Consider the following 22,037-nt stretch of genomic DNA (forward strand, 5'->3'; position numbering starts at 1 on the left):
TCTCTGTCTCTGATCCTCTGTGTTGCGCCTTATGTGCATGGGTGTATGTGCTTCCTTTTCTAAAGAGTGAGCATCCGGGACTTCCTTGGAGGCCCAGTGGCTAAGACTCCACCCTTCCATTGCAGGGGGCATGTGTTCGATCCCTGGGTCAGGGAACTAAGATCCCCCATGCTGCAAGGTGCAGCCAGAAAGTAAATAAATAAATAAATATAAATAAATGGTGAGCTTCCTGAGAACAATGATGCTGCTTTTCCCAGGATTACAGTAGGTGCTACAAATACTAATAAATCTTAGAATGAATGTTCTCCAAGCCACTAATTCATATGCAAAAATGTATTTCATTTCACGGCTGTTATAATTTAACATTTCTTTTAACATAAAGGGGCATTTCTGAACCACACATAACCATGTCAGAATGAAATCAGGAACATGACAGCATTGGTTCAATACAACATTAGTAACAGGTGGATGAACTTTTAAAAAAACTCTTGTTGGGCTGGCAAATATTCAGTTGGGGTTGTTCATTGCCTGCCTCGGAAACACTTATGTTAGTGATGGTAACACTAGTGGCTATAACGGATAAATCCCCAAGTAGTGGTTTAACACATAGATGTTTGTTTCTCATTTGAGTAAAGTCCAAGCAGTATTCTCCTATCCTTGGAGGGGAGGTGGGCGGTGGGAATGGGGGTGGAGGCTCTGCTCCACACAGCCACTCATGTTCTCACTGATGGTAGCTTTCAAGGTCACCCTCCCTGGATGTCAGCATCCAGCCAGCAAACTGGAGTAAGGGGATGGAGAAATGGCAAACATGCTCCTGGCACCACAGCCTGGAAGCTCTTCACATTCAACGGGTGGGAACTAGCCACTTGGATTCACTTCAACACAGAGGCTGGAATGTGGTCCCCTGTTGGGCAGGCAATTCCTGATAACGATTCTATAAGAATAAAAATCTTTTGTGGCCAATTAAGTATCTCTTCCACATGCCGTTCGCTTAAAAGTTCTGATATTTACACAAAAGAAATACAATACCTAATTATGCTTTATTTTATCCTTCATGAAACAGAATAAATAATGAAGGTCTAGGGAAGATTCGAGGGCTAGTAGCTTTAGGGAACGGGTCTGCAAGACTTTAGTGTGTTGTTACTCCCGGTTTAGAACCATCTCATGGAACCCAGGTAATTCACAAAGAGTCTTCTTCACTTTGTACAAGGTAACCATAGGGAAATGTCACAAACAAGGATGATGATAGAAATAATTCTGAAACAGCTGGCTGGTCTAAGAAAGCTCAGCTAGAGTTGAAATAGTTCAGATGGAAGCTGAGTTCCCTCTCTGGTGTAAATTTATCTCCCGTATGAAGCCCACAGTTTCGAAGCAGTACATCCCTGGAATGGTTTCCTATCTCCAACCTGGGAAAAACAGTGTTCTCCTTTGTAGATGTACAAATAGCACTGAGGTTTTTGAGTCCATTTCTAATCTGTACTTGAGCTCAGATAACTTCGTTGGGCTATAAAACCATGTATGCAACTGCTTATTCAACATCTCCACAGAGACATCCCATAGGCCCTGAAGTCCAATACAGCCAACTCAACTCAACACCTAATTCTGCTTTTCTCGAAATAGTTTGTATCTTGATTGTACAAAAATTAGCCTGGTGTTCTTTCACTTCATTTCTCCTACCTCGGTGGTTCTCAACCAGAGGTGACTATTTTGTCGCCAGGGGACATTTGGCAACATCTGAAGACATTTTTAGATGTCATAACCGGGGGAAGAGATGCTACTGACATCTAGTGGGCAGAGGCTAGGAATGTGGTTAAACACCCTACAAGGCATGGGACAGTCCCTCCTGGCCCCAAAAAAGAATTATCTGGCCCAAAATGTCACTAGCGCTGAGGCTGAGATACCTCGCCCTACTCCATGGCCTGTAGGTTCTACCTCCTATGTATCTTGCAAATCTGTTCTTTCCTGGCAGCTCCATTCTCAATGCCTTGTTTCTGGCCTTCATCACATCTCTCATGGAATACAATAGGATCCTAAGTCGTTTTCTTGCCACCCAGTCCTGCTGCTTCCTTGGAAGGAAATGTCCGAATGGCACAAGCTCTCTCATCTTCAAGGTTCAGTTAACTCCTCAAGTATTAACTCCTGTGTGAAGGAGACAGTTAACGTCCCTGTCCGGCCTGGTCTCCCCCTTCCCCTCCCAATCTCAGAGGCCCTTTGTCGGTAGATGCACCATCACTTCATTGTCTCCCTGACTAGAACCTAAGCGACTTGTGAGAAGCAACCTTAATATTCAGCCTCTATGAATAACACAGCACAGTTGAACTGATGCAGGATATACACCCTCACTGGTGCTTCTCATGATCAGAAGTGGAAGGTGAGAAGACTGGGTTAGGCTGGGTCAGAGGCAAAGTGGGAACTGTAGTCACAGGGCCTGCTGAGTTGGTCTGTGGGGCTAGTTACAGAGTTTGGCCACTGGCCTCATTACTGCTCAGCAGAGCCCCCGAAGCTAACCTGCCCTGATATGTGTTTGATGTGTTTCACTGCAAGGGGTTTTCTACTGTGTTATGGACTTAACTTCTTCAGGTTTCAAGAGCCATCAATATGGAGAGAGAACCTGAAAAAGGCCAGAATACTACAGAGAGGAAAAGTGCAGGTACAATAAAGTCCTGAACCCATGCTGGCTTTGGCATTACTTTGATGCACAGGCAAGACTAGTAAAAGTGCTTGTTTAAAAAAAGTTCAAATATTTTCCCTTGCTTTTTGGCTTTTGCTCTAACATTTTCAAGGCTACAGATGAATTCAGGGTTCTTTCCCTGTTAGTCCTCCTCTGGGGGAGAGAACCAAGACAACCTTTTCTTACAGCCACCATCTTACATTTCTATAATTAACAAGTTAACGGAGTCTAGAGAGGTCTTCTCTCTCACTCCTCTCTATCGTGTGTGTGCGTGCACGCACGTGCATTTGTGTGTGTGTATGAATGTGACAGCATTGTCTATGACAGCAACGAATTACTTACAACTACACATCTTTCATTAGGTTAGTCAATAAATTATGGTATAACCTGGCATACAAAATACGCATTAATACGCAGCTATCAACGTATATGTGGATTCAACACTGAGAGATGATTTATTAGTTAATAAAAAAGAAAGGATGGGCTTCCCTGGTGGCGCAGTGGTTGAGGGTCCGCCTGCCGATGCAGGGGACACGGGTTCGTGCCCCATTCCAGGAAGATCCCACATGCCGCGGAGCAGCTGGGCCCGTGAGCCATGGCCGCTGAGCCTGTGCGCCCGGAGCCTGTGCTCCGCAACGGGAGAGGCCACAAGAGTGAGAGGCCCGTGTACTGCAAAAAAAAAAAAAGAAAAAAAAAGAAAGTCTCCAGATAACCTGAACGGCTCCCTCTCCTCCTTCCCTTCTTAACTCAAATGATACCACCCTTTTGGGGAGCTTCCCCAACCACCTGACTGAAAACTGCACCCATCTCAGCTCCTACTTTACTTTGGCCATCATCTACATCACCCTGTGACCTCTGTCTTATGTCCTGTCATCGTGTGTATTCCTTCACTAGCACACGAGCTCCCCCAAGGGCAGGGAATTTTATTGTGTTCACTGCTATAGCCTCAGAGGCTAGCAAAATGCCTGACGCATAGCGGGCACTCACTCGATAGCTGTTAAAGTAATGAATAAAAACACATTTGTTTTAAAAAAGAAGTTTTGTCTTTATTAATAATAAACCAGTGAGGTTCAGTTTAAAACAACATTAAAAAGATGTTACGTCTTTTAATGCAATGTTAGCCCTTTATTACCGGGACCACTGTGAGCTGATGGAAGCTATGAGCCCCCCTCTCCCTGCTCCCCGCCACCTCCCCAAATCCAGTACAATTTCAAGATATTCTGAGACTTTCCTGAAGTCTGTTTATAAACTTCTAAAGGGTCCACTGACCCCAGGGTAACAGCACCTGGCTTAAAGCGTCCTCTGGCTTGGAATCACAATTTCTCCCCTATTCTAGTGACTCAAGGAATACGTATGACTCAAGTATCAGTCTTCCCCCACCGCACCCCACCATTAGCCAGTTAAGTGTTACAGAGATACCTTCTACACAGGATTCACCAGTTAGCGACGGTAAGCACAATGTCTGCAGCTGAGACCATGACAAACACCCAGATGAAAGCTGAAAGATCGAGTGAATAATCCAGAGATTTCAAACAGTACTGATGTTTACAGAGCACAGCCCAAGAATCTGGTAAAGTGAATTTTTTGCCTGTCAGCTAAAAGTCTGGAGTCACAATCTCAGAAAGATAGAAAAATCAGGATCTATTCCACATAGAATATATGTTTCAAATTTTACTATTTAAAGAGCAAAATCATAGGGAATATGCACATTTACCCAAGTGAAGTTTTCCATTCAATAGGAGAGAAATCAAATACGTTGTAATAAAGACTCTCCAGCTAAAAACTGAATATGAGATCAGTAAAACAACAAGAGTGATTTGACTGTGTTTTATTTCAGTGGGCACACTTTATTCATAACTGTCTCCAGGAGAACTAGGCTAGGTCTCAACCGGCAACAGTCACAGTTATCAAGCAAGTAAATACACCACCACTTTCGTGCTCTCCTTTATTTCTTTATGTCTTCAGTCTCATCTGGCTCTTTCTCTTGATGCTCTCTTTCCCACCTCATTTCTTTTAACTCTTGTCTGTATTTCCGTTCAATGAACCGCTTCTGATGGGCCATCTGGGGAAAGTTATCTGACACGAGGAGATATATTTTACACTTAATAAAGGAGAGCCACCAGTGCACAGAATGATGCAAACTAAACATACACACATACGAACGAACATGTATTCATAGGAAATCTATATAGTTGTATTTTGTAAGGCAAGAGAAAAAAAATTGCTTGCTTTCTTCTCTTATTCTTTTATCATTCGGGAACACAGTGGAAGTCTGGATCAGCAGTCGATTCTGGATTTCAGTATCTGATGTGAACTCGAGCATAAAAGGCACCGAAATACACAGACATGTGGCTTCCGAATGTTTCCAGCTAAGGTGTTTTAACACAGTTCTCCTAGCAACAAGTGATTTTCAGGGAGAGATTAAAGGCTATAGCAAAAGGGAGTTGTATATTTTTACAAAGCTTAAACCAAAAACCTCAAACAAATAAGGACATTATCACACCATTATTTACCAACAATTAAAGTTTCTGAAAAGAGTAAAAAGATCAGATGGACAAAAGGAGGCCACATCCTAAGTCATTATTTCTGATAATTCAATTTGTGAAGTTTATCATGAGAAGCTAAAAGCTATATGGGCAACAGCAACTCAAGTAGAGCACTTGCATTTGGTGAAAGGAAACATGTCACTCAATAGTACAGTTTAACCTACATTTAGTTTGATATTTGACCCCGCTCAAGAGTGTTGACACAGTGGAAATCTCGAATAAGATGTAAACGTTTTACAATTCATTTGTTATTTGTGGTATATAATGAGTGTAGCAATGGAGTGAGCAATCAAATATGGAACAAGAAAAAGTCATTTTTTACACACTTAGTCAACAAACACTTACACACTTCAGCAACAAATATCACAAAGGGATGCATGCACGAATGAGAGCAACACAAGTTATCTGGTAACAGAGGAGAAGGACACCATTCTCCCTAACCTGGTACGGGTCTGTTAAACACAAGAGGTACTACTTCATATTTGAAAATAGGAAGAATCAGCATGGCATGTTTGGGGGAAAGTTTGATTTTGTTGAGGTTGAAGCATAATAAACGTGGACATAAATATACAGTATATTCCTAACCCCCCTTCCTTTCAGCACAGTGTCCCATTTTTCACCCCAGGTGGGAGGAGGGACAGGGAGGGTGGTAGGAAAAGGAGCTGAAAGGCAGGTGGTGAATCACCTAAGACCTAAGAGTCAGTGATTGACTTTAAACAAAAGAGGAGCCATAATGGCATATTTTAGAAATAAAACAGCAATAAAATCCTATTCTCTAAACGATATTAATTTGATTCCTTATGTACTGTATAAAACACAGGTTTCAAGTATTAAGAGTACTTAATTCCACCACTCAGATCTAGCCATAGATAAGCTTTTAGAATATATCCTTATAATAAGCACTTTTCCTATGAAGTAAAGTTATACTCCACACACACACGCAATGTAAGTGTGCACATATATTACACAGACACATGAACACTTAAAATCATTCCCCCAGCCATCCTTACATTGGGAGAGTACAGTTATAGGCACATTTTGATGGGTACACTTGGGTTGGTAAACTACTGCCCACAGGCCAAATACAGCCCTCTACCTGTTTTGGTAAATAAGATTTTATTGGAACACAGACACCAGCCATCTGCATACTACCCGAGCCTACGGGCTACAGTGGCAGAGGTGCATAATTGTGACAGAGTACTTACTATCTGGTCCTTTATAGAAAATGTTTGTCAATCTCTGGGATAATTTATTTAAACATTTCCCTACCTTCAAACGTGCAGTTTGACTGGTTGGTTTTTTGGCTATTACAAACCAAGCTGTCACATTTATCGTGGTAGGTGAACTTGAGCTCATAGCTCCAATTATTTTCTTAGGTTTGACTCCTAGAAATGAAATCTCTAGATCAAAGGGTATGAACCTCTTTAAGGACCTGATACAGACAGCCAAACTGTTTTCCAGCAGTTTAAACAATTCCCTTCCACCAGTATGCATGTGGAGGCCAGTCTCAGAATCAGCCATCTCTCCAGTATGTTTTATGGTTGAAAGCAAACAAACCAAAAACTCAAAAGATCATCTCTAGCAACCCTACAGCTGGAAAATGGAGTCTCATTTTTAGTTCAATATGTGATTATACACATATAAAAAAGCTCCACAACAGAGTCAACAAAACTCTCAGTGAAGATTCCATGGACATGGGACCCTGGTAACACCAGCTTCTGCCCCCAGGACTCCTCCCCCTGCCCCCACCCACAAGCTATCATCCGCCAATTACCACTTGGCTCCTGGCCCTCCTGCCTTTCCTGGAATCTCTCCCAGGCTGAGCATCCGGGGCCTCTTTACCTTTAGCTTCCCGCACTTTGCTCTCTCCCACACTGAGCTGGCGTTTGAAGCATGAGGGAACTGCACTGTCAGGTTTTACCCACAGGTTCTGCTGAGCGGCACGATATACCTCAGAAGAAAACTTCCTTGCACTTAAGCCTTCAATTTACAAAAGACTCTGTAGTTCCCTATAGGGTCAATTATATAATTGGAGTTTCTTCAACCCAGCCATCCCACTCTTGGGAATCCAACCCTTAGAACTAAAAGCAGCAATACAGCAACTTTTATTATCAACAATGATAAAAAGACAGAAACAGTGTCCACCAAAAATTTTAAAAGCTGAATAAAATACGGCATGAAATATTATGCAGCCCTTAAGAAAGAATGAATTGGAGCCACTATGACCTGCAGGGCTGCCCGTGATGTATTATTTAGCAAGAAAAGAAAGATGCAGAGAAGTACGTAAATATCCTGTCTTAATAAAACAATGGCTAAAAACTAAAAAGAAAAAAACCATCACAGGTTTAAGATTTTAGAAGTATAGAGAAATATGTAGAATGAAATATACTAAGTCACTCACATGGGTTACCTGTGCTGAGAGTGGGACTCTATACAAAACAGGAAAATGAAAATCAAAAAGCATTTGGGAATACTTTTTTTGTAAATTATAAGCCCATTTTATACATATCTTACATTCTACTACACTCTGTCTGGAGAATAATTATGAAGAAAAGATCACATTTTATCAGTACTTACCATTTTTCTACTTCCCCATTTTCTTTCCATAAAATACTCATTACATTATGAACATATAATTATAGAAAAAGAGATAGGCTTACATTTTTCAAGTGCATCCATTGCTGCTCCCATTTCTGCTTGCTGAATACTATTAAATAAAATAAAGACAAGGTACATTTTAAGATTTTTTTTTCAAAAACACAAAGCATGGCTCCAAATTATTCAGCCTGATTTTCTTTCATATTTCGTTCATAAAATTTTATCTGATTACTTCTACTGTCACATACTGAATTGCACAGATAGGAATACACACAAGGGCATGCAGAAATGTCATTTATTTGCACAAAGCCTGTTAAGTTATTCATTCCACACCTTTAACACTGCAATAAAATGCCTTCCATCTATATTAGGTCTGAAGTATTTCTTACTTAAATTTGAATATCTTCAGTGTAAAGTTTAAGAGGCAAAGAGTAAAAAAATACACGTGTAGACAGACTTCAAATCATTTCTCAGTTTAAGATATAAATTGGAAGGTTCAAAGAAAGGTGATAACATACGAAATTCTTTTTACCTGAAGATGTGAACTCAAGTGAGTAGTAATAAGAGATCAAGTGTCTAATGGCTGTGTCATGCATGACATGTTCTGTGAAATGCTTGCAGCAGTGTTGGGTAACTTAAACTGGACAGACCTTACCTGTGCACCAGGTAATGTTCTTTCCTCAGGTAGCCAAAGCCCTTTAGGCAATGGCATTCCCACTGCTCAAGGCCAATTCTCAAGTTTGGGGCTGAGCTTGGTGGGGACATTAAGCCTTGGGATTCACTTTGCTATTACCCTCGAATACTCTATACTCTGAGTTTAAAAAGACAGGCTGCAGAGTTTGGAAATACCAAGCAGGCACCTGCCAGACACACAGGATGTTCATGTGAAGAAATTTAAAGTATCTTCTTCTCATACCTTGGGCCTTTCCCACAGCCGATTCTTTCTCCCTTGAAGTAGACAGCCACGGTATAGGTCCTAGCATGGGATGGCCCCACTGTCTGCAGAGTCCTGGAAGGAAAAGGAAAAACATTAATTACGTAAAGTGTTACTTAATTGTTATTGCTAATATATAACTCCAAGAAAAACCATGTGACTTATTGCTTAGAGAGAGGAAGCTAAAATTAACAGGAAAATTAAAGGAGTAAGGTTTTGATTTGCTAACGTGACAAATATAGAGAGCTTTGAAGTAGGAAATTTAAAAAATTCTACAGTGGATTTTTATATACACATATTTTCCCCAAAGCATTATAAACAGTATCTGAAGGCGAACAACGAAGGGTAAAATATTTTTTAACAATTTCAAAGTGTTATTCCTAGTATCATAAAATTAACAAACTTTTGTCAGTGAAAAGTTAGCCATTTCAGTCTGTTCATTGTTTTTCAGTGCTAATCACAGCGAAAAATCATAAATATTCGGGTAATGCACCTCAAGCCAGAGCTGAATGGCTTCACACCCTTTACGGATTCTTTCTAATGTCTGGTATCTTATCCAAAAGATCAGAAAATACATTTAATTTCTGAAACATCAGCGATCAATTCAAAGGTATGCTATGATGTGGAGTACACAACACAATTGCCAAAAAACAAAACTCCAGGCACTCTGGATTTTAATGACAAGGTGCAGATTTCAAATGTGGTAAAACTGATAACTTCATGGAAAAGGGAAATTAAACGCAGCCAACAAAGATAATGGAATGAACACAGTAATCTTGAAAAAACTATGTAAAACAACCCCATCATCTTGATAAAAAAGAACAAGCTCATCACGTACTTTCATTTGGGGGATATATGAGAAGGGAGCAGTCATTTCCTTTGTGTGTATATACTCACTAGGATGAAAGTACACGGATGGCTTCTTAAAGGTAGTGCTTATTATAGTAATCACGCTGGCGCTATGAGAAGTTTATCATCCTCATTTTATTTATTGAACTTTAATTATCACTTTGATGAGGAAATACTTTGAGCCTTTCATGTCATACAGTTTGGATGTTCATTATGCTTATTAGACACATGTTAAAGTGCTGTTTCTAAACATTTGGTTTTTTTCCCAATAAGTAAAGGAATCACTGTTTAGCAGTGACAGCTTCTTGGGACAATTTATAGCAGCCTGCTGTGGGGTGACTCAACCTTCTCTTGGCCTCAGTTTTTCTTTTAGTGAAAAAGCCTATAACGTGTTGTGACTATTAAATAAAAACATAAAAAAGGATTTAAATTCCCGGCTGCCACTCCGGTGTTTTCCCTTGAGTACTGTGAAGTCTGAGAAAGTCCGCAGGAAGGGGCTTTTATTCCATATGAGACACTCACACAAATGTGTGTACTTGCACCCATGTGTGTACAGAGACGGGGGTAACCCAGTCCTAAAACTAGATACTTAAACATCCTTAGAAACACATATCCAGACCATACCTTGGGAGGCAACCCAGTTATTTTGATAATCCCTCCCTTTTATAATTCCTCTTTGAAACCACCTTCTAAGACCACCTTCTGAGACCACCCTCTGAAACCACCTTCTGAGTGTCTCATGATAATTACTCTACTTCAGAGTCAAACCTCCTGTTTTCATCAAAACTGGTGTTACGTGTTTAGTGACCTGCGTTTCCTTTGAATGACTTTTGGCTACTACTCAAAGGATAAAGATGTGTCACTAAAGATATTCAAATGTACACGGCAGCTTTTAGTACACATTCTGAAAAGAAAAGTTCCAAATATTTGAATAATATAGCAGCGGTGAAGAACTGCCCTGCTTTTTACAGTGATTGCCTATCAGGCAATCGGGACAGAGGCCAGCAGGGCCTCAAAGAGAGTGGAGAGAGACACACAAGTACTGTTACAAACAAACAAGCACACACCATCTAATCTAGATGCGTAGGCAGCAGGGGTTATAAGAAATAAGAAGACAACTATAAGAATGTACATAAAACAATTTAACCTAAATTTTTCTGATCTTGATCAGAAAAATTATCTGAGCACGTCTTTCTCCCAGGGAGCAGTTGCCAAAGCATTTTAGAGATGGGAGAAAGCACAGATAATCGAATGTGACCCACTTACTTAGAGCTCAAAGACTGAGAGGCCCAAAGAGTTTGAGCATTGGGCCCAGAGTCGAGACGTCTCCATGCAGGACTCATGTGGCCATTACCCCACAGTGATTAGTTTTTCCTCCAGGCACATGGAGCATTACTCTAAGCTTCCCGGATCCAGCAGCCTGTGGGCAGCAGGTACTCACTTGTACAGAGGAATGTCTGGCTCTTTTCCTTCTGTCCTAAGTGTCAAGCAACACTGCTGAAGCTGGGATTTGGGGTCATTCCAATCCTGATTCAAAATGAACTCCTGCAACAAGTCCCCAAAAAGTTTTTAGTAAAGGGTTCTAGAATCACCAAGCATAGAGCATACAACCAATTTAAATTTTATAGGAGCTTACTTTTAATCGTGGAAAGAAACAAACATTCATGAAAGTATGAACATATTCCAAATCCTTATCAATGTACAGAGCTGCAATAAATGCTGAAAAAGAGAATACGTAAAAATAAGCCACAATGCATTGCCATTTACTAGAAAGAGTACAAGTCCTAGACTTTTTTTTTTTTTCTTGTAGCAGCTTTTATTTCAGTGATTAAAAGAACGCAGTAAATGGAAACTATGCTGATTTACATTAGGCGTGCACCTCTACCTGAAACTGCTGTTAGTTTTTGACTGGCCTAAATCTTTATAACTTATTTTTTCATTTAGGCACATCTTTAAATTTTTTTGGACTCTGACATACAGGGTAAGTTAACTTGTTCCTTGTGGCAGTTTAGTATGAGAATTATGTTCGCTGGCTAGATTCCTTTAACTAAAGGCCTCTAGACTCTCAGGCTACCTGTACTAGCTCAAGACTGTACTTTACATACAGATATTTAAGTGAATCACAGTATAAGGGAGGGAGATAACCTAGAAAGGTGAAATGTACTGTATGAATAATCCATACATTTTTTTTCTAGCACTGATAATCAAACATTAGATAAGGAGGCCTACAGGAAAGTACCAAATTACTCTTTCCCCCACTGCTGCCCTTTCTGAGAGACACAAAGATGTATATCGATCTCTCCAGAAATCTGAAAGGAATCCAACAAATAACAGATTATTACCTATGTGGTCCCACTATCAAACTATAGAGCAGTTCCACTATTAAAATTGTAGGAAGCAGTTAATGGGACTATGAGGAAAGCATCGTCCCACATACAGTAATATACATCTCGTAGAGTTTTCCATTCATCTGTCAATTGTTTTCCCAAGATTAGCATTAAAAAACACAACCCCAAACACATTTGACCCTCAAACCACCCCCACACACAAAAATTGGTCTTTGTTCATTCTCAGATGACAGGATGTCCCAAGAGTGACAAAGGTGGGAGCCGATCCCCCCACAGCCTTTTCTTCAACCATCCCATCAACTGCTCTTCATTTCTTGAACTACCTTCCTTTTCCAAAGAGGTAATACTCAGGTCAGTCAGAAAGGCTTTCTGAGAAGACTGGCTTGGATTTCTGGGTCTGTTCCAGTCGATTCAAGATGAATTGGCTTGTATCAATGAAGCGCTCAGCGCAGTTCACAAAACAGGCCTCAGCCCGACTGTCCAACTTTGGCCCAGGCTTGTCCATGCACTTTTCCCAACAAAGTTCCGTCATCTGGTGCACCAGCTGCTGGAAGCGCTGCTTCTGAGTCTCTACCTCGATGAAATGCTGCAGCTGCGGGTCGACCGAGCCCAAACCCGCTGCGGAGGAAGACGAGGAGGACTCCATCCCAGCGCGGCCACGCGTGCCGAGACAAACTCTGCACCAACTCACCGACCTTCCCAAGTCCTAGACTTTTAAGAAACGTTAACTTCCAAGCCCTCTTTATTTTTTAGCATTACCGTTTCATCTTTCTTCAAACAAGAACTACTCTTTATCACTAATATTAAAAGCAGCAATAGAGATGTATAATTAAGATGCAAAACCACAAAGACCAAATTACGTTTGACTAAGGGATAAATGAATAATTAGTTAAAATGATACACAAAGTGCTGCTGTATAGCAGGGAAAGAATGACACCTGGGAACACAACCATGTTAACGTCAAATAAATCAAAATAAAACTTGAAGATCAGATGTGATGCCAGAATGAGCACATCCTTGGGGTCTGCTATTCTTAACACTGATCTTGAGGAGATCACCCATTTACAAGGGTTTGTGTTACCTTTCATCAACAGATATGGGACAATTTATAGATTCAATCTGCCGAAACAGAGAAAAAATTAATACTGCGCTTAATGACAAACAATATAACCAAATTTGCATTAAAAAATGGTGACCCCAAAGACAGCTTCATTAAAAGGTACCTTCACCACACAAACAAACGGCGAGTTTTTAAAAGGAGGAATAAAAATAGCTTTTGTTGAGCTAAAAAAAGCCAGTGAGACTGATGATCACTCAACTTACTTTTTTTCTAATTCTAATCTTAAGTTACTTTTCTTTAATTGAAAAAGAAGTTCTTTTAAGCTCCTTAGTCAGATTGCCTTTGCACTTTGTAAATCAGCTGATCTTGCATGGTAGACTTTAATATCTGTATATAATTCCAATTGCCAAAAATACCAAAACATTAAAAAAAAAAAAGGTTCCAAGACCCAGTGAATGGCCCACTTATTTTACAGTAGTATCAGAAACAATAAAATTGTGTGTATAATTCTTTAGTTAGGTATAATAGGATTACTTATAATGCTACGAGACCATATCAGATGGTCTGATAACTGCAAGAGATGACAACATTGTCCATAGAGCTTTGAGTTCATTCACAACAATAGACAACTGTTTTAGTATTTAGGGAATAAATTACCTTCTTTCTTCTAGGCCTCTATCTAAAGGCTGCTGGGTGGCAAAAACAGCTATGATTCACTATTTCCCATCTTTACATTCTGTTACTGTTTCACACAAAGAGATGTGATGGCTGAACATTAGGATGGAGGGGCGTAGGGTGAGGAGGGGGGAGCATTAGTGAACACAGACTGAACATTAATTCATTATCCACAAGTCTTTTTTTTAAAATTTTTATTGGAGTATGGCTGCTTTACAATGTTGTGTTAGCCTCCACTGCTCATTATTCACAAGTCTTAATTCCAAATTATTCTCCTTCAAACAAGCTTTGGAGAGAAGCATAAATAAAAATTAAAATAGAGAAGAGGTTTCTTTAATCAGAAAATAATAATAATGAGAAGCAGCATAAATTTGGTCCATTGATTTAAACTTGAACCTGCAGGTTAAGAGAAAAGCTTTATTCCCTAGGACTCACATTCCAAAAGGTCGGCCAAGGTCTTGGTCCTAAGGGCCACAGGCCTCTTGGTCTTGTCGTTGGTGATGGCATATTCCTGCATGCCCAATTCCTCTGCTACCTTGGCTTGAGTTCTGTTATTCACCAAAGAGCTTCGCAACAGCTGGCCAAAAGGAATTGAGGTACATTTAGAAACCATTTCACTTTTGGTCTCTCTCTTGCTCCTGTGTTGGGCCCACCCAGCCTAGACCACAGGGACACCTAGGCAAGCAATGGCTTAAGTTCTCAACCACCACCCCCAGGCAACAGTGACAAATTCCACATGCTCTAGTTTCTCCTTAATAACTTACTCTGCTCTTGGATTTTACCTAACTGACATATAAATAGTTCATTTAGTTGTTTAGTAGCAGTGAGCAGTGTTGGGGGAGATGCTATACTATACTAAAGGTCAAAGATTCCATTAAGTTTAATGTTACTAAACCAAGGAGCATTAAAACTTTAAAAAAATCAACTTATTGAAGTATAATTTGCATACAATAAAATGCACCCATTTTAAGTATAGTTAAATGAGTTTTGACAAGCTTCTACATTTCTGTTACCCCAAACAAGTTCCCTGGCCCCTTGGCGACCAATCAATCCAATCCATCTATCACCAGGCAAGCTTGACCTACTTTCTGTCACTGTACGTTAGTTTTAAAGGAGCATTTTTTAAAAAGTCAAAAATAAGCTTCACATTTTATGGCACTGATGCTAATTTTGATATCACAGGATTTGGGGAAGTGACGCTTTAGTATTATTTAAAATATTGAAATTATTTTTTTACTTTCATTCTTTAAAGATTTATATTGTATATATATATATCAGATTTATATGTGTGTGTGTGTATATATATATATATATATATATATATATAAAGATTATATATACTATATATCCTGACTCATAGTTTTTCAAGCTGAGACCCTTTATTTTTAATCAAATTAAAATGTAATTTCCGTATTTCAACTTCAGGAATTCCAAACAAAAATTTCTACTAGGAATTTCAGTCAGCTAGCAGTCCTCTAAAAGGACCATCCAAGTAGTAACATTAAACAGTGCATGAAAATTGTACAACCAGTCTATTGTAGACGTGCCCATAAAACAAGCATGGCTTAGGAATTCAACAGTCACTGATCACTCACTAAAGGAAGGTGGGGAGGGAGGCTGGAGAAAGTGGGTAGATACAAAGATGAGAACTCACCAAACAAAAGCTGAAAGTAATTATCCCCAATCTCTAAGATTTGGGGGAATAAAGTACCTAAAATTAGAACTTTTTCTTACAACAGATAAAACAAACTCTTGGTCTAGTACAATTCCTTCCTGCTAAGGAATAACCCTGACACCAGGGCCAAGGAACAGGAAGCACTGCAAGTTATGCTGGTACTATATCCCCTGCCGTTCCACATCGAACTCTGTTTATTAGATGCAAGTTTTATGCTCTGTGGCTCCACAGTGTCAACTGAGCTTATGAAAATCAAGATTTATCCTCAATGCCTGAGACTGCAACCTTGACAATAGATAAATAAGAAACAATATGTTCTTAATTTGTCTGACAATGATTCATGAAGCAGAAATACAACTTGATCTTCACATGCCATGCTTGCTGTTGAGTTAGACTGTTATTCTTTGCTTGTCTCTGCTCCTTTCCTCCTCCGATTGCCCCTAAACTCAATCTTTTCTTCAATACAGTGTTTTCATTAAAATTAATATCCACAGAGAAGCTCAAAATTAAAAAGGCCTAGCATATAACGTTAAAAAGAAGACACAACCAGGGAATTCCCTGGTGGTCCAGTGGTTAAGACTCAGCACTTTCACAGCTGTGGCCCAGGTTCAATCCCTGGTCGGGGAACTAAGATGCTGCAAGCCATGCGGTGCAGCCAAAAATAACAAAACAAAACAAAACAAAAATGCAACCATTAGGGAGCCCACCAGTCTAATATCTTGTAATTACAGAATAACTGAGCTGGAAGCTGGAAGGGAGACATCTTTTTCAGTCTGGATTTATAATGGGGGAGGGGGAGGTTCACAAAGTACAGGCCATGGGGGAACAGAAGGGCTATTTTGAGAATATGGCTATGCTGCGTGAACTAGCTTCTCTCTCAGTACATGCTTTTGGTGAGAGGAGAAAACTCTAACTTGGGCTGCATGTATGGAGATTTCATGCCTTAGAATCATGGCATGCCTGGTGTACATATGAGCTCACACAAACCAAAATATGTCACTGGTTATTGGGCCCCAGCTGCCGCCTTCCAGCCTCAGGGCTCCTCATTCGGTGCTGAGCAGTAATGCTGTCTGACAGGGAAGGAGGAAAGCAGTGAGGATGTAAACAGAAACACTACCAATTTTATTTAAGATATGCCCCGATGGGTCTCAAAGCACCGGCAGGGTGGCCAGCAGAAGGTGAGATCTTTCAGTTCTTGCCAAAACTTGGAGCCTGAACCAAAAGTCAGTGGGGGAGAAGGAAGATATAAATCATCCATATTTTTAGAGTCAGTTTAAATTTAGAAGATGGGTTGAAAAGAGGTAAGACGTTGCTCTTAAACAACAAAGTCTGAATGGCAGTTCTTTAAATGACAACCTCCATCCTTGGCCTTTGCTGAACCCTGTTTCAGAATAAATCATGCTGTTTGCCAACCAGTGAGATCAAGAGGGGATCACAAGGCAAAAAACCACCTAAAGTTATGGCAGTTCAGTGCAACAGCTGTGGAGGCTGATGCTATAGCAGACCCTGGGCTGCTGGCTGAAGATCTGAGCTGATCAACATCCCGTGGCTGCCCTCTGAGAGCCGCTATCTCTGAAGGAAGCCATACACAAAGTGGCCGATGCAGTGCACTGTGACAGCTGCAGTGAGAGCAGAGGCCACAGCACGCGCAGGTACTCTTCTCCAGCCCAGCTTTTCAAAAAGGCCTCCTGGAGGACCTGACCCCTGAGTAAAAACGTTTCAGAGGCTTGTTGACCTAGCTGGCTGTTATAACAGAATCATTAGTTAGTTCTGTCATACTGGTACTCAGGCCTCTTCCAAGAACCAAGGGATTAGAATTTCTGGACAAGTACGTTTTTAAAAATTTTATGTAGGTGGATTCTGATGAATGTAGAGTCAGAACTGAAAAGAATGCATCTGCCAGTGGGAGAAGAATGGGTGCAATGGTCTGAGTGTTTGTGTCACTGCAAAATTCATATGTTGAAATCCTAACCCCTAAAGGTGATGGCATTAGGAGGTGGGGGCCCCTGGAAGGTGATTAGGTCATGAGAGTGGAGCCCTCATGAATGGGAGCAATGCCCTTATAAAAGAGGCCCCTATCAGCACAGACACCAGACACAAGCAGGAAACACTAAGGCTGCTGCTGCCGCCACCAAGAAGCCTGTCTGCAAGCACAGGTCACTGTCCACACCTCCCCTCCTGGGAGCCTGTGCAGCCCACCACTGCCAGGGTCCCGGGATCCAGGGACAACTTCCCCAGGAGAACACACGGCGTGCCTCAGGCTGGTGCAACGTCATACCAGCCTCTGCCGCCGCAGGCTCGCCCCACACTCCATACCCCTCCCTCCGCCCGGCCTGAGTGGGCCAGAGCCCCCGAATCAGCAGCTCCTTTAACCCGATCCTGTCTGAGCGAAGAGCAGATGACCTCAGGAGACCTACATGCAGAGGCGGGGCCAAATCCAAAGCTGAACCCCAGGAGCTGTGCGAACAAAGAAGAGAAAGGGAAATCTCTCCCTGCAGCCTCAGGAGCAGGGGATTAAATCTCCACAATCAACTTGATGTACCAGCATCTATAGAATACCTGAATAGACAACGAATCCTCCCAAAATTGAGGCAGTGGACTTTGGGAGCAACTGTAGGCTTGGTGTTGGCTTTCTGCATCTCATTGGTTTCTGGTTTCATGTTTATTTTAGTTTAGTATTTAGAGCTTACTATCATTGGTAGATTTGTTTATTGATTTGGTTGCTTTCTTCCTTTTTTTTTTTAATATATATATATTTTTTTCTTTTCCTCTTTCTGTGAGTGTGTAGGTGTATGCTTCTTTGTGTTATTTTGTCTGTATAGCTCTGCTTTTACTATTTGTCCTAGGGTTCTCTCTGTCCATTTTTGGCTTTTTTTGTTTCTTTGTTTTTTAGTATAGTTTTTAGTGCTTGTTATCAATGGTGGATTTGTTTTTTGGTTTGGTTGCTCTCTTCTTCCTTTCTTTTTAAAATTAATTATTCACTTTTTTATTTTTAATAATTTATTTTTAGTAACTTTATTTATTTATTTATTTATTTTTCTTTCTTTCTTCCTTTATCTTTCTCTCTTTTTTTCTGAGCCGAGTGGCTGACAGGGTGTTGGTGCTCCAACTGGGTGCCAGGCCTGAGCCTCTGAGGTGGGAGAGTCGAGTTCAGGATGTTGGTCCACGAGAGACCTCTGGGCTCCACATAATATCAAACAGCGAAAGCTCTCCCAGAGATTTCCATCTCAACTCTAAGACCCAGCTCCACTCAACAACCAGCAAGCTACAGTGCTGGACACCTTATGCCAAACAACTAGCAAGACAGGAACACAACCACACTCATTAGTAGAGAGGCTGCCTAAAATCATAATAAGTTCACAGATATCCCAAAACACACCACCGGACATGGTCCTGCCCACCAGAAAGACAAGATCCAGGCTCATCCACCAGAACACAGGAACCAGTCCCTGCCACCAGGAAGCCTACACAACCCACCGAACCAACCTGACCCACTGGGGGCAGACACCAAAAACAACAGGAACTATGACCCTGCAGCCTGTGAAAAGGAGACCCCAAACACGGTAAGTTAAGCAAAATGAGAAGACAGAAAAACACACAGCAGATGAAGGAGCAAGGCATAAACCCACTAGACCAAACAATTGAAGAGGAATAGGCAGGTGACCTGAAAAAGAATTCAGAGTAATGATATAAAGATGATCCAAAATCTTGGAAACAGAATGGAGAAAATACAAGAAACATTTAACAAGGACCTAGAAGAACTAAGAGCAAACAAACGATGATGAACAACAAAATAAATGAAATTAAAAATTCTCTAGAAGGAATAAATAGCAGAATAACTGAGGCAGAAGAATGGATAAGTGATGTGGAAGATAAAAGAGTGGAAATAACTACCACAGAGCAGAAAAAAAAAAAAGAATGAAAAGAATTGAGGACAGTCTCAGAAACCTCTGGGACATTAAACGCACCAACATTTGAATTACAGGGGTCCCAGAAGAAGAAGAGAAAAAAAAAGGGATTGAGAAAATATTTGAAGAGACTACAGTTGAAAACTTCCTTAATATGGGAAAGGAAATAATCAAGTCCAGGAAACACAGAGAGTCCCATACAGAATGAATCCAGGAGGAACATGACAAGACACATATTAATCAAACTATCAAGACACATATTAATCAAACTAATCAAACTAAATTAAATACAAAGAAAAAAATATTAAGAGCAGCAAGAGAAAAGCAACAAATGACAAACTAGGGAATCCCCATAAGGTTAATAGCTATCTTTCAGCAGAAACTCTGCAAGCCAGAAGGGAGTGGCAGGACATATTTAAAGTGATGAAAGGGAAAAACCTACAACCAAGATTACTCTACCCAGCAAGGACCTCTTTCAGATTCGACTGAGAAATTAAAACCTTTACAAACAAGCAAAAGCTAAGAGAATTCAGCACCACCAAACCAGCTTTACAACAAATGCTAAAGGAACTTCTCTAGGCAGGAAACATAAGAGAAGGAAAGGACCTACAATAACAAACCTAAAACAATTAAGAAAATGGTAATAGGAACATACATATCAATAACTACCTTAAATGTAAGTGGATTAAATGCTCCAACCAAAAGACATAGACTGGCTGAATGGATACAAAAACAAGACCCGTATATATGCTGTCTACAACAGACCCACTTCAGACCTAGGGACACATACAGACTGAAAGTGAGGTGATGGAAAAAGATATTCCATGCAAATGGAAATCAAAAGAAAGCTGGAGTAGAAATTCTCATATCACACAAAATAAACTTTAAAATAAAGACTATTACAAAAGCCAAAGAAGGACACTACATAATGATCAAGGGACTGATCCAAGAAGAAGATATAACAATTGTAAATATTTATGCACCCAACATAGGAGCACCTCAATACATAAGGCAAATACTAACAGCCATAAAAGGGGAAATCGACAGTAACACATTCATAGTAGGGGACTTTAACACCCCACTTTCACCCATGGACAGATCATCCAAAATGAAAAAAAAATAAGGAAACACAAGTTTTAAATGATACATTAAACAAGATGGACTTAATTGATATTTATAGGACATTCAATCCAAAAACAACAGAATACACTTTCTTCTCAAGTGCTCATGGTGTTAACATCCTCCAGGATAGATCATATCTTGGGTCACAAATCAAGCCTTGGTAAGTCTAAAAAAATTGAAATCGAATCAAGTATCTTTTCCGACCACAACACTATGAGACTAGATATCAATTACAGGGAAAAATCTGTAAAAAATACAAGCACATGGAGGCTAAACAATACACTACTAAATAATGAAGTGATCACTGAAGAAATCAAAGAGGAAATCAAAAAATACCTAGAAACAAATGACAACGAAAACACGACAACCCAAAACCTATGGGATGCAGCAAGAGCAGTTCTAAGAGGGAGGTTTATAGCTATACAATCCTACCTCAAGAAACAAGAAACACCTCAAATAAACAACCTAACCTTACACCTAGAGCAATCAGAGAAAGAACAAAAAAACCCCAACGTTAGTGGAAGGAAAAAAATGACAAAGGTCAGATCAGAAATAAATGAAGAAGAAATGAAGGAAACAAAAGCAAAGATCAATAAAACTAAAAGCTGGTTCTTTGAGAAGATAAACTAAATTGATAAACCATTAGCCAGACTCATCAAGAAAAAAAGCGAGAAGACTCAAATCAATAGAATCAGAAATGGAAAAGAAGTAACAACTGACACTGCAGAAATACAAAGGATCATGAGAGATTACTACAAGCAACTTTATGCCAATAAAATGGTCAAATTCTTAGAAAAGCACAACCTCCCGAGACTGAACCAGGAAGAAATAGAAATTATAAAGAGACCAATCACAAGCACTGAAATTGAAACTGTGATTAAAAATCTTCCAACAAACAAAAGTCCAGGACCAGATGGCTTCACAGGCAAATTCTATCAAATATTTAGAGAACTAACACCTATCCTTCTCAAACTCTTCCAAAATACAGCAGAGGGAGGAACACTCCCAAACTCATTCTATGAGGCCACCATCACCCTGATACCAAAACCAGACAAATACGTCACAAAGAAAGAAAACTACAGGCCAATATCACTGATGAACACGGATGCAAAAATCATCAACAAAATACTAGCGAACAGAATCCAACAGCACATTAAACAGATCATACACCATGGTCAAGTGGGGTTTATTCCAGGAATGCAAGGATTCTTCAACATATGCAAATCAATCAACGTGATACACCATATTAACAAGCTGAAGGATAAAAACCATACGATCATCTCAATAGATGCAGAAAAAGCTTTCGACAAAATTCAACACCCATTTATGATAAAAACCTCCAGAAAGTAGGCATAGAGGGAACTTACCTCAACATAATAAAGGCCATATATGACAAACCCACAGCCAACATCATTCTCAATGGTGAAAAACTGAAACCATTTCCTCTAAGATAAGGAACAAGACAAGGTTGTCAATTCTCACCACTATTATTCAACAGTTTTGAAAGTTTTAGCCACAGCAATGAGAGAAGAAAAAGAAAAAAAAAAATCCAAATCGGAAAAGAAGAAGTAAAACTGTCACTGTTTGAAGATGACATGATACTATACTTAGAGAATCCGAAAGATGCTACCAGAAAACTACTAGAGCTAAT

At 40.1% G+C, this 22,037-nt stretch overlaps 2 protein-coding genes across 10 annotated transcripts in view; both read right to left on the bottom strand.

Moving 5' to 3' along the window:
* Positions 1-4,484: 4,484 nt before the first annotated feature.
* Positions 4,485-22,037, bottom strand: part of DROSHA (drosha ribonuclease III) — a 127,025-nt gene continuing 109,472 nt past the window's right edge. For 8 of the 9 annotated variants that reach the window (XM_060146909.1, XM_060146908.1, XM_060146906.1 and 5 more), the window contains 6 exons: positions 14,117-14,258; positions 11,235-11,317; positions 11,040-11,143; positions 8,732-8,824; positions 7,878-7,924; positions 4,485-4,747 (listed from right to left, as the gene is read on the bottom strand). In XM_060146909.1, coding sequence (XP_060002892.1) covers positions 4,617-4,747; positions 7,878-7,924; positions 8,732-8,824; positions 11,040-11,143; positions 11,235-11,317; positions 14,117-14,258 — 600 coding nt within the window. In that variant the 3' untranslated portion in view covers positions 4,485-4,616. Of the gene's footprint in view, positions 4,748-7,877; positions 7,925-8,731; positions 8,825-11,039; positions 11,144-11,234; positions 11,318-13,803; positions 13,968-14,116; positions 14,259-22,037 lie in introns of those variants that run through there. The other variant, XM_060146910.1, reaches the window with a different exon arrangement.
* On the bottom strand, positions 11,343-12,796 carry LOC132518832 (mitochondrial import inner membrane translocase subunit Tim8 A-like). The gene has a single exon (XM_060146913.1). The coding sequence runs from the start codon at positions 12,590-12,592 to the stop codon at positions 12,299-12,301; it is 294 nt and encodes a 97-aa protein (XP_060002896.1). The 5' UTR covers positions 12,593-12,796; the 3' UTR covers positions 11,343-12,298.

Source organism: Lagenorhynchus albirostris, chromosome 3 (assembly GCF_949774975.1).
Source record: "Lagenorhynchus albirostris chromosome 3, mLagAlb1.1, whole genome shotgun sequence".
Lineage (NCBI taxonomy): Eukaryota > Metazoa > Chordata > Mammalia > Artiodactyla > Delphinidae > Lagenorhynchus > Lagenorhynchus albirostris.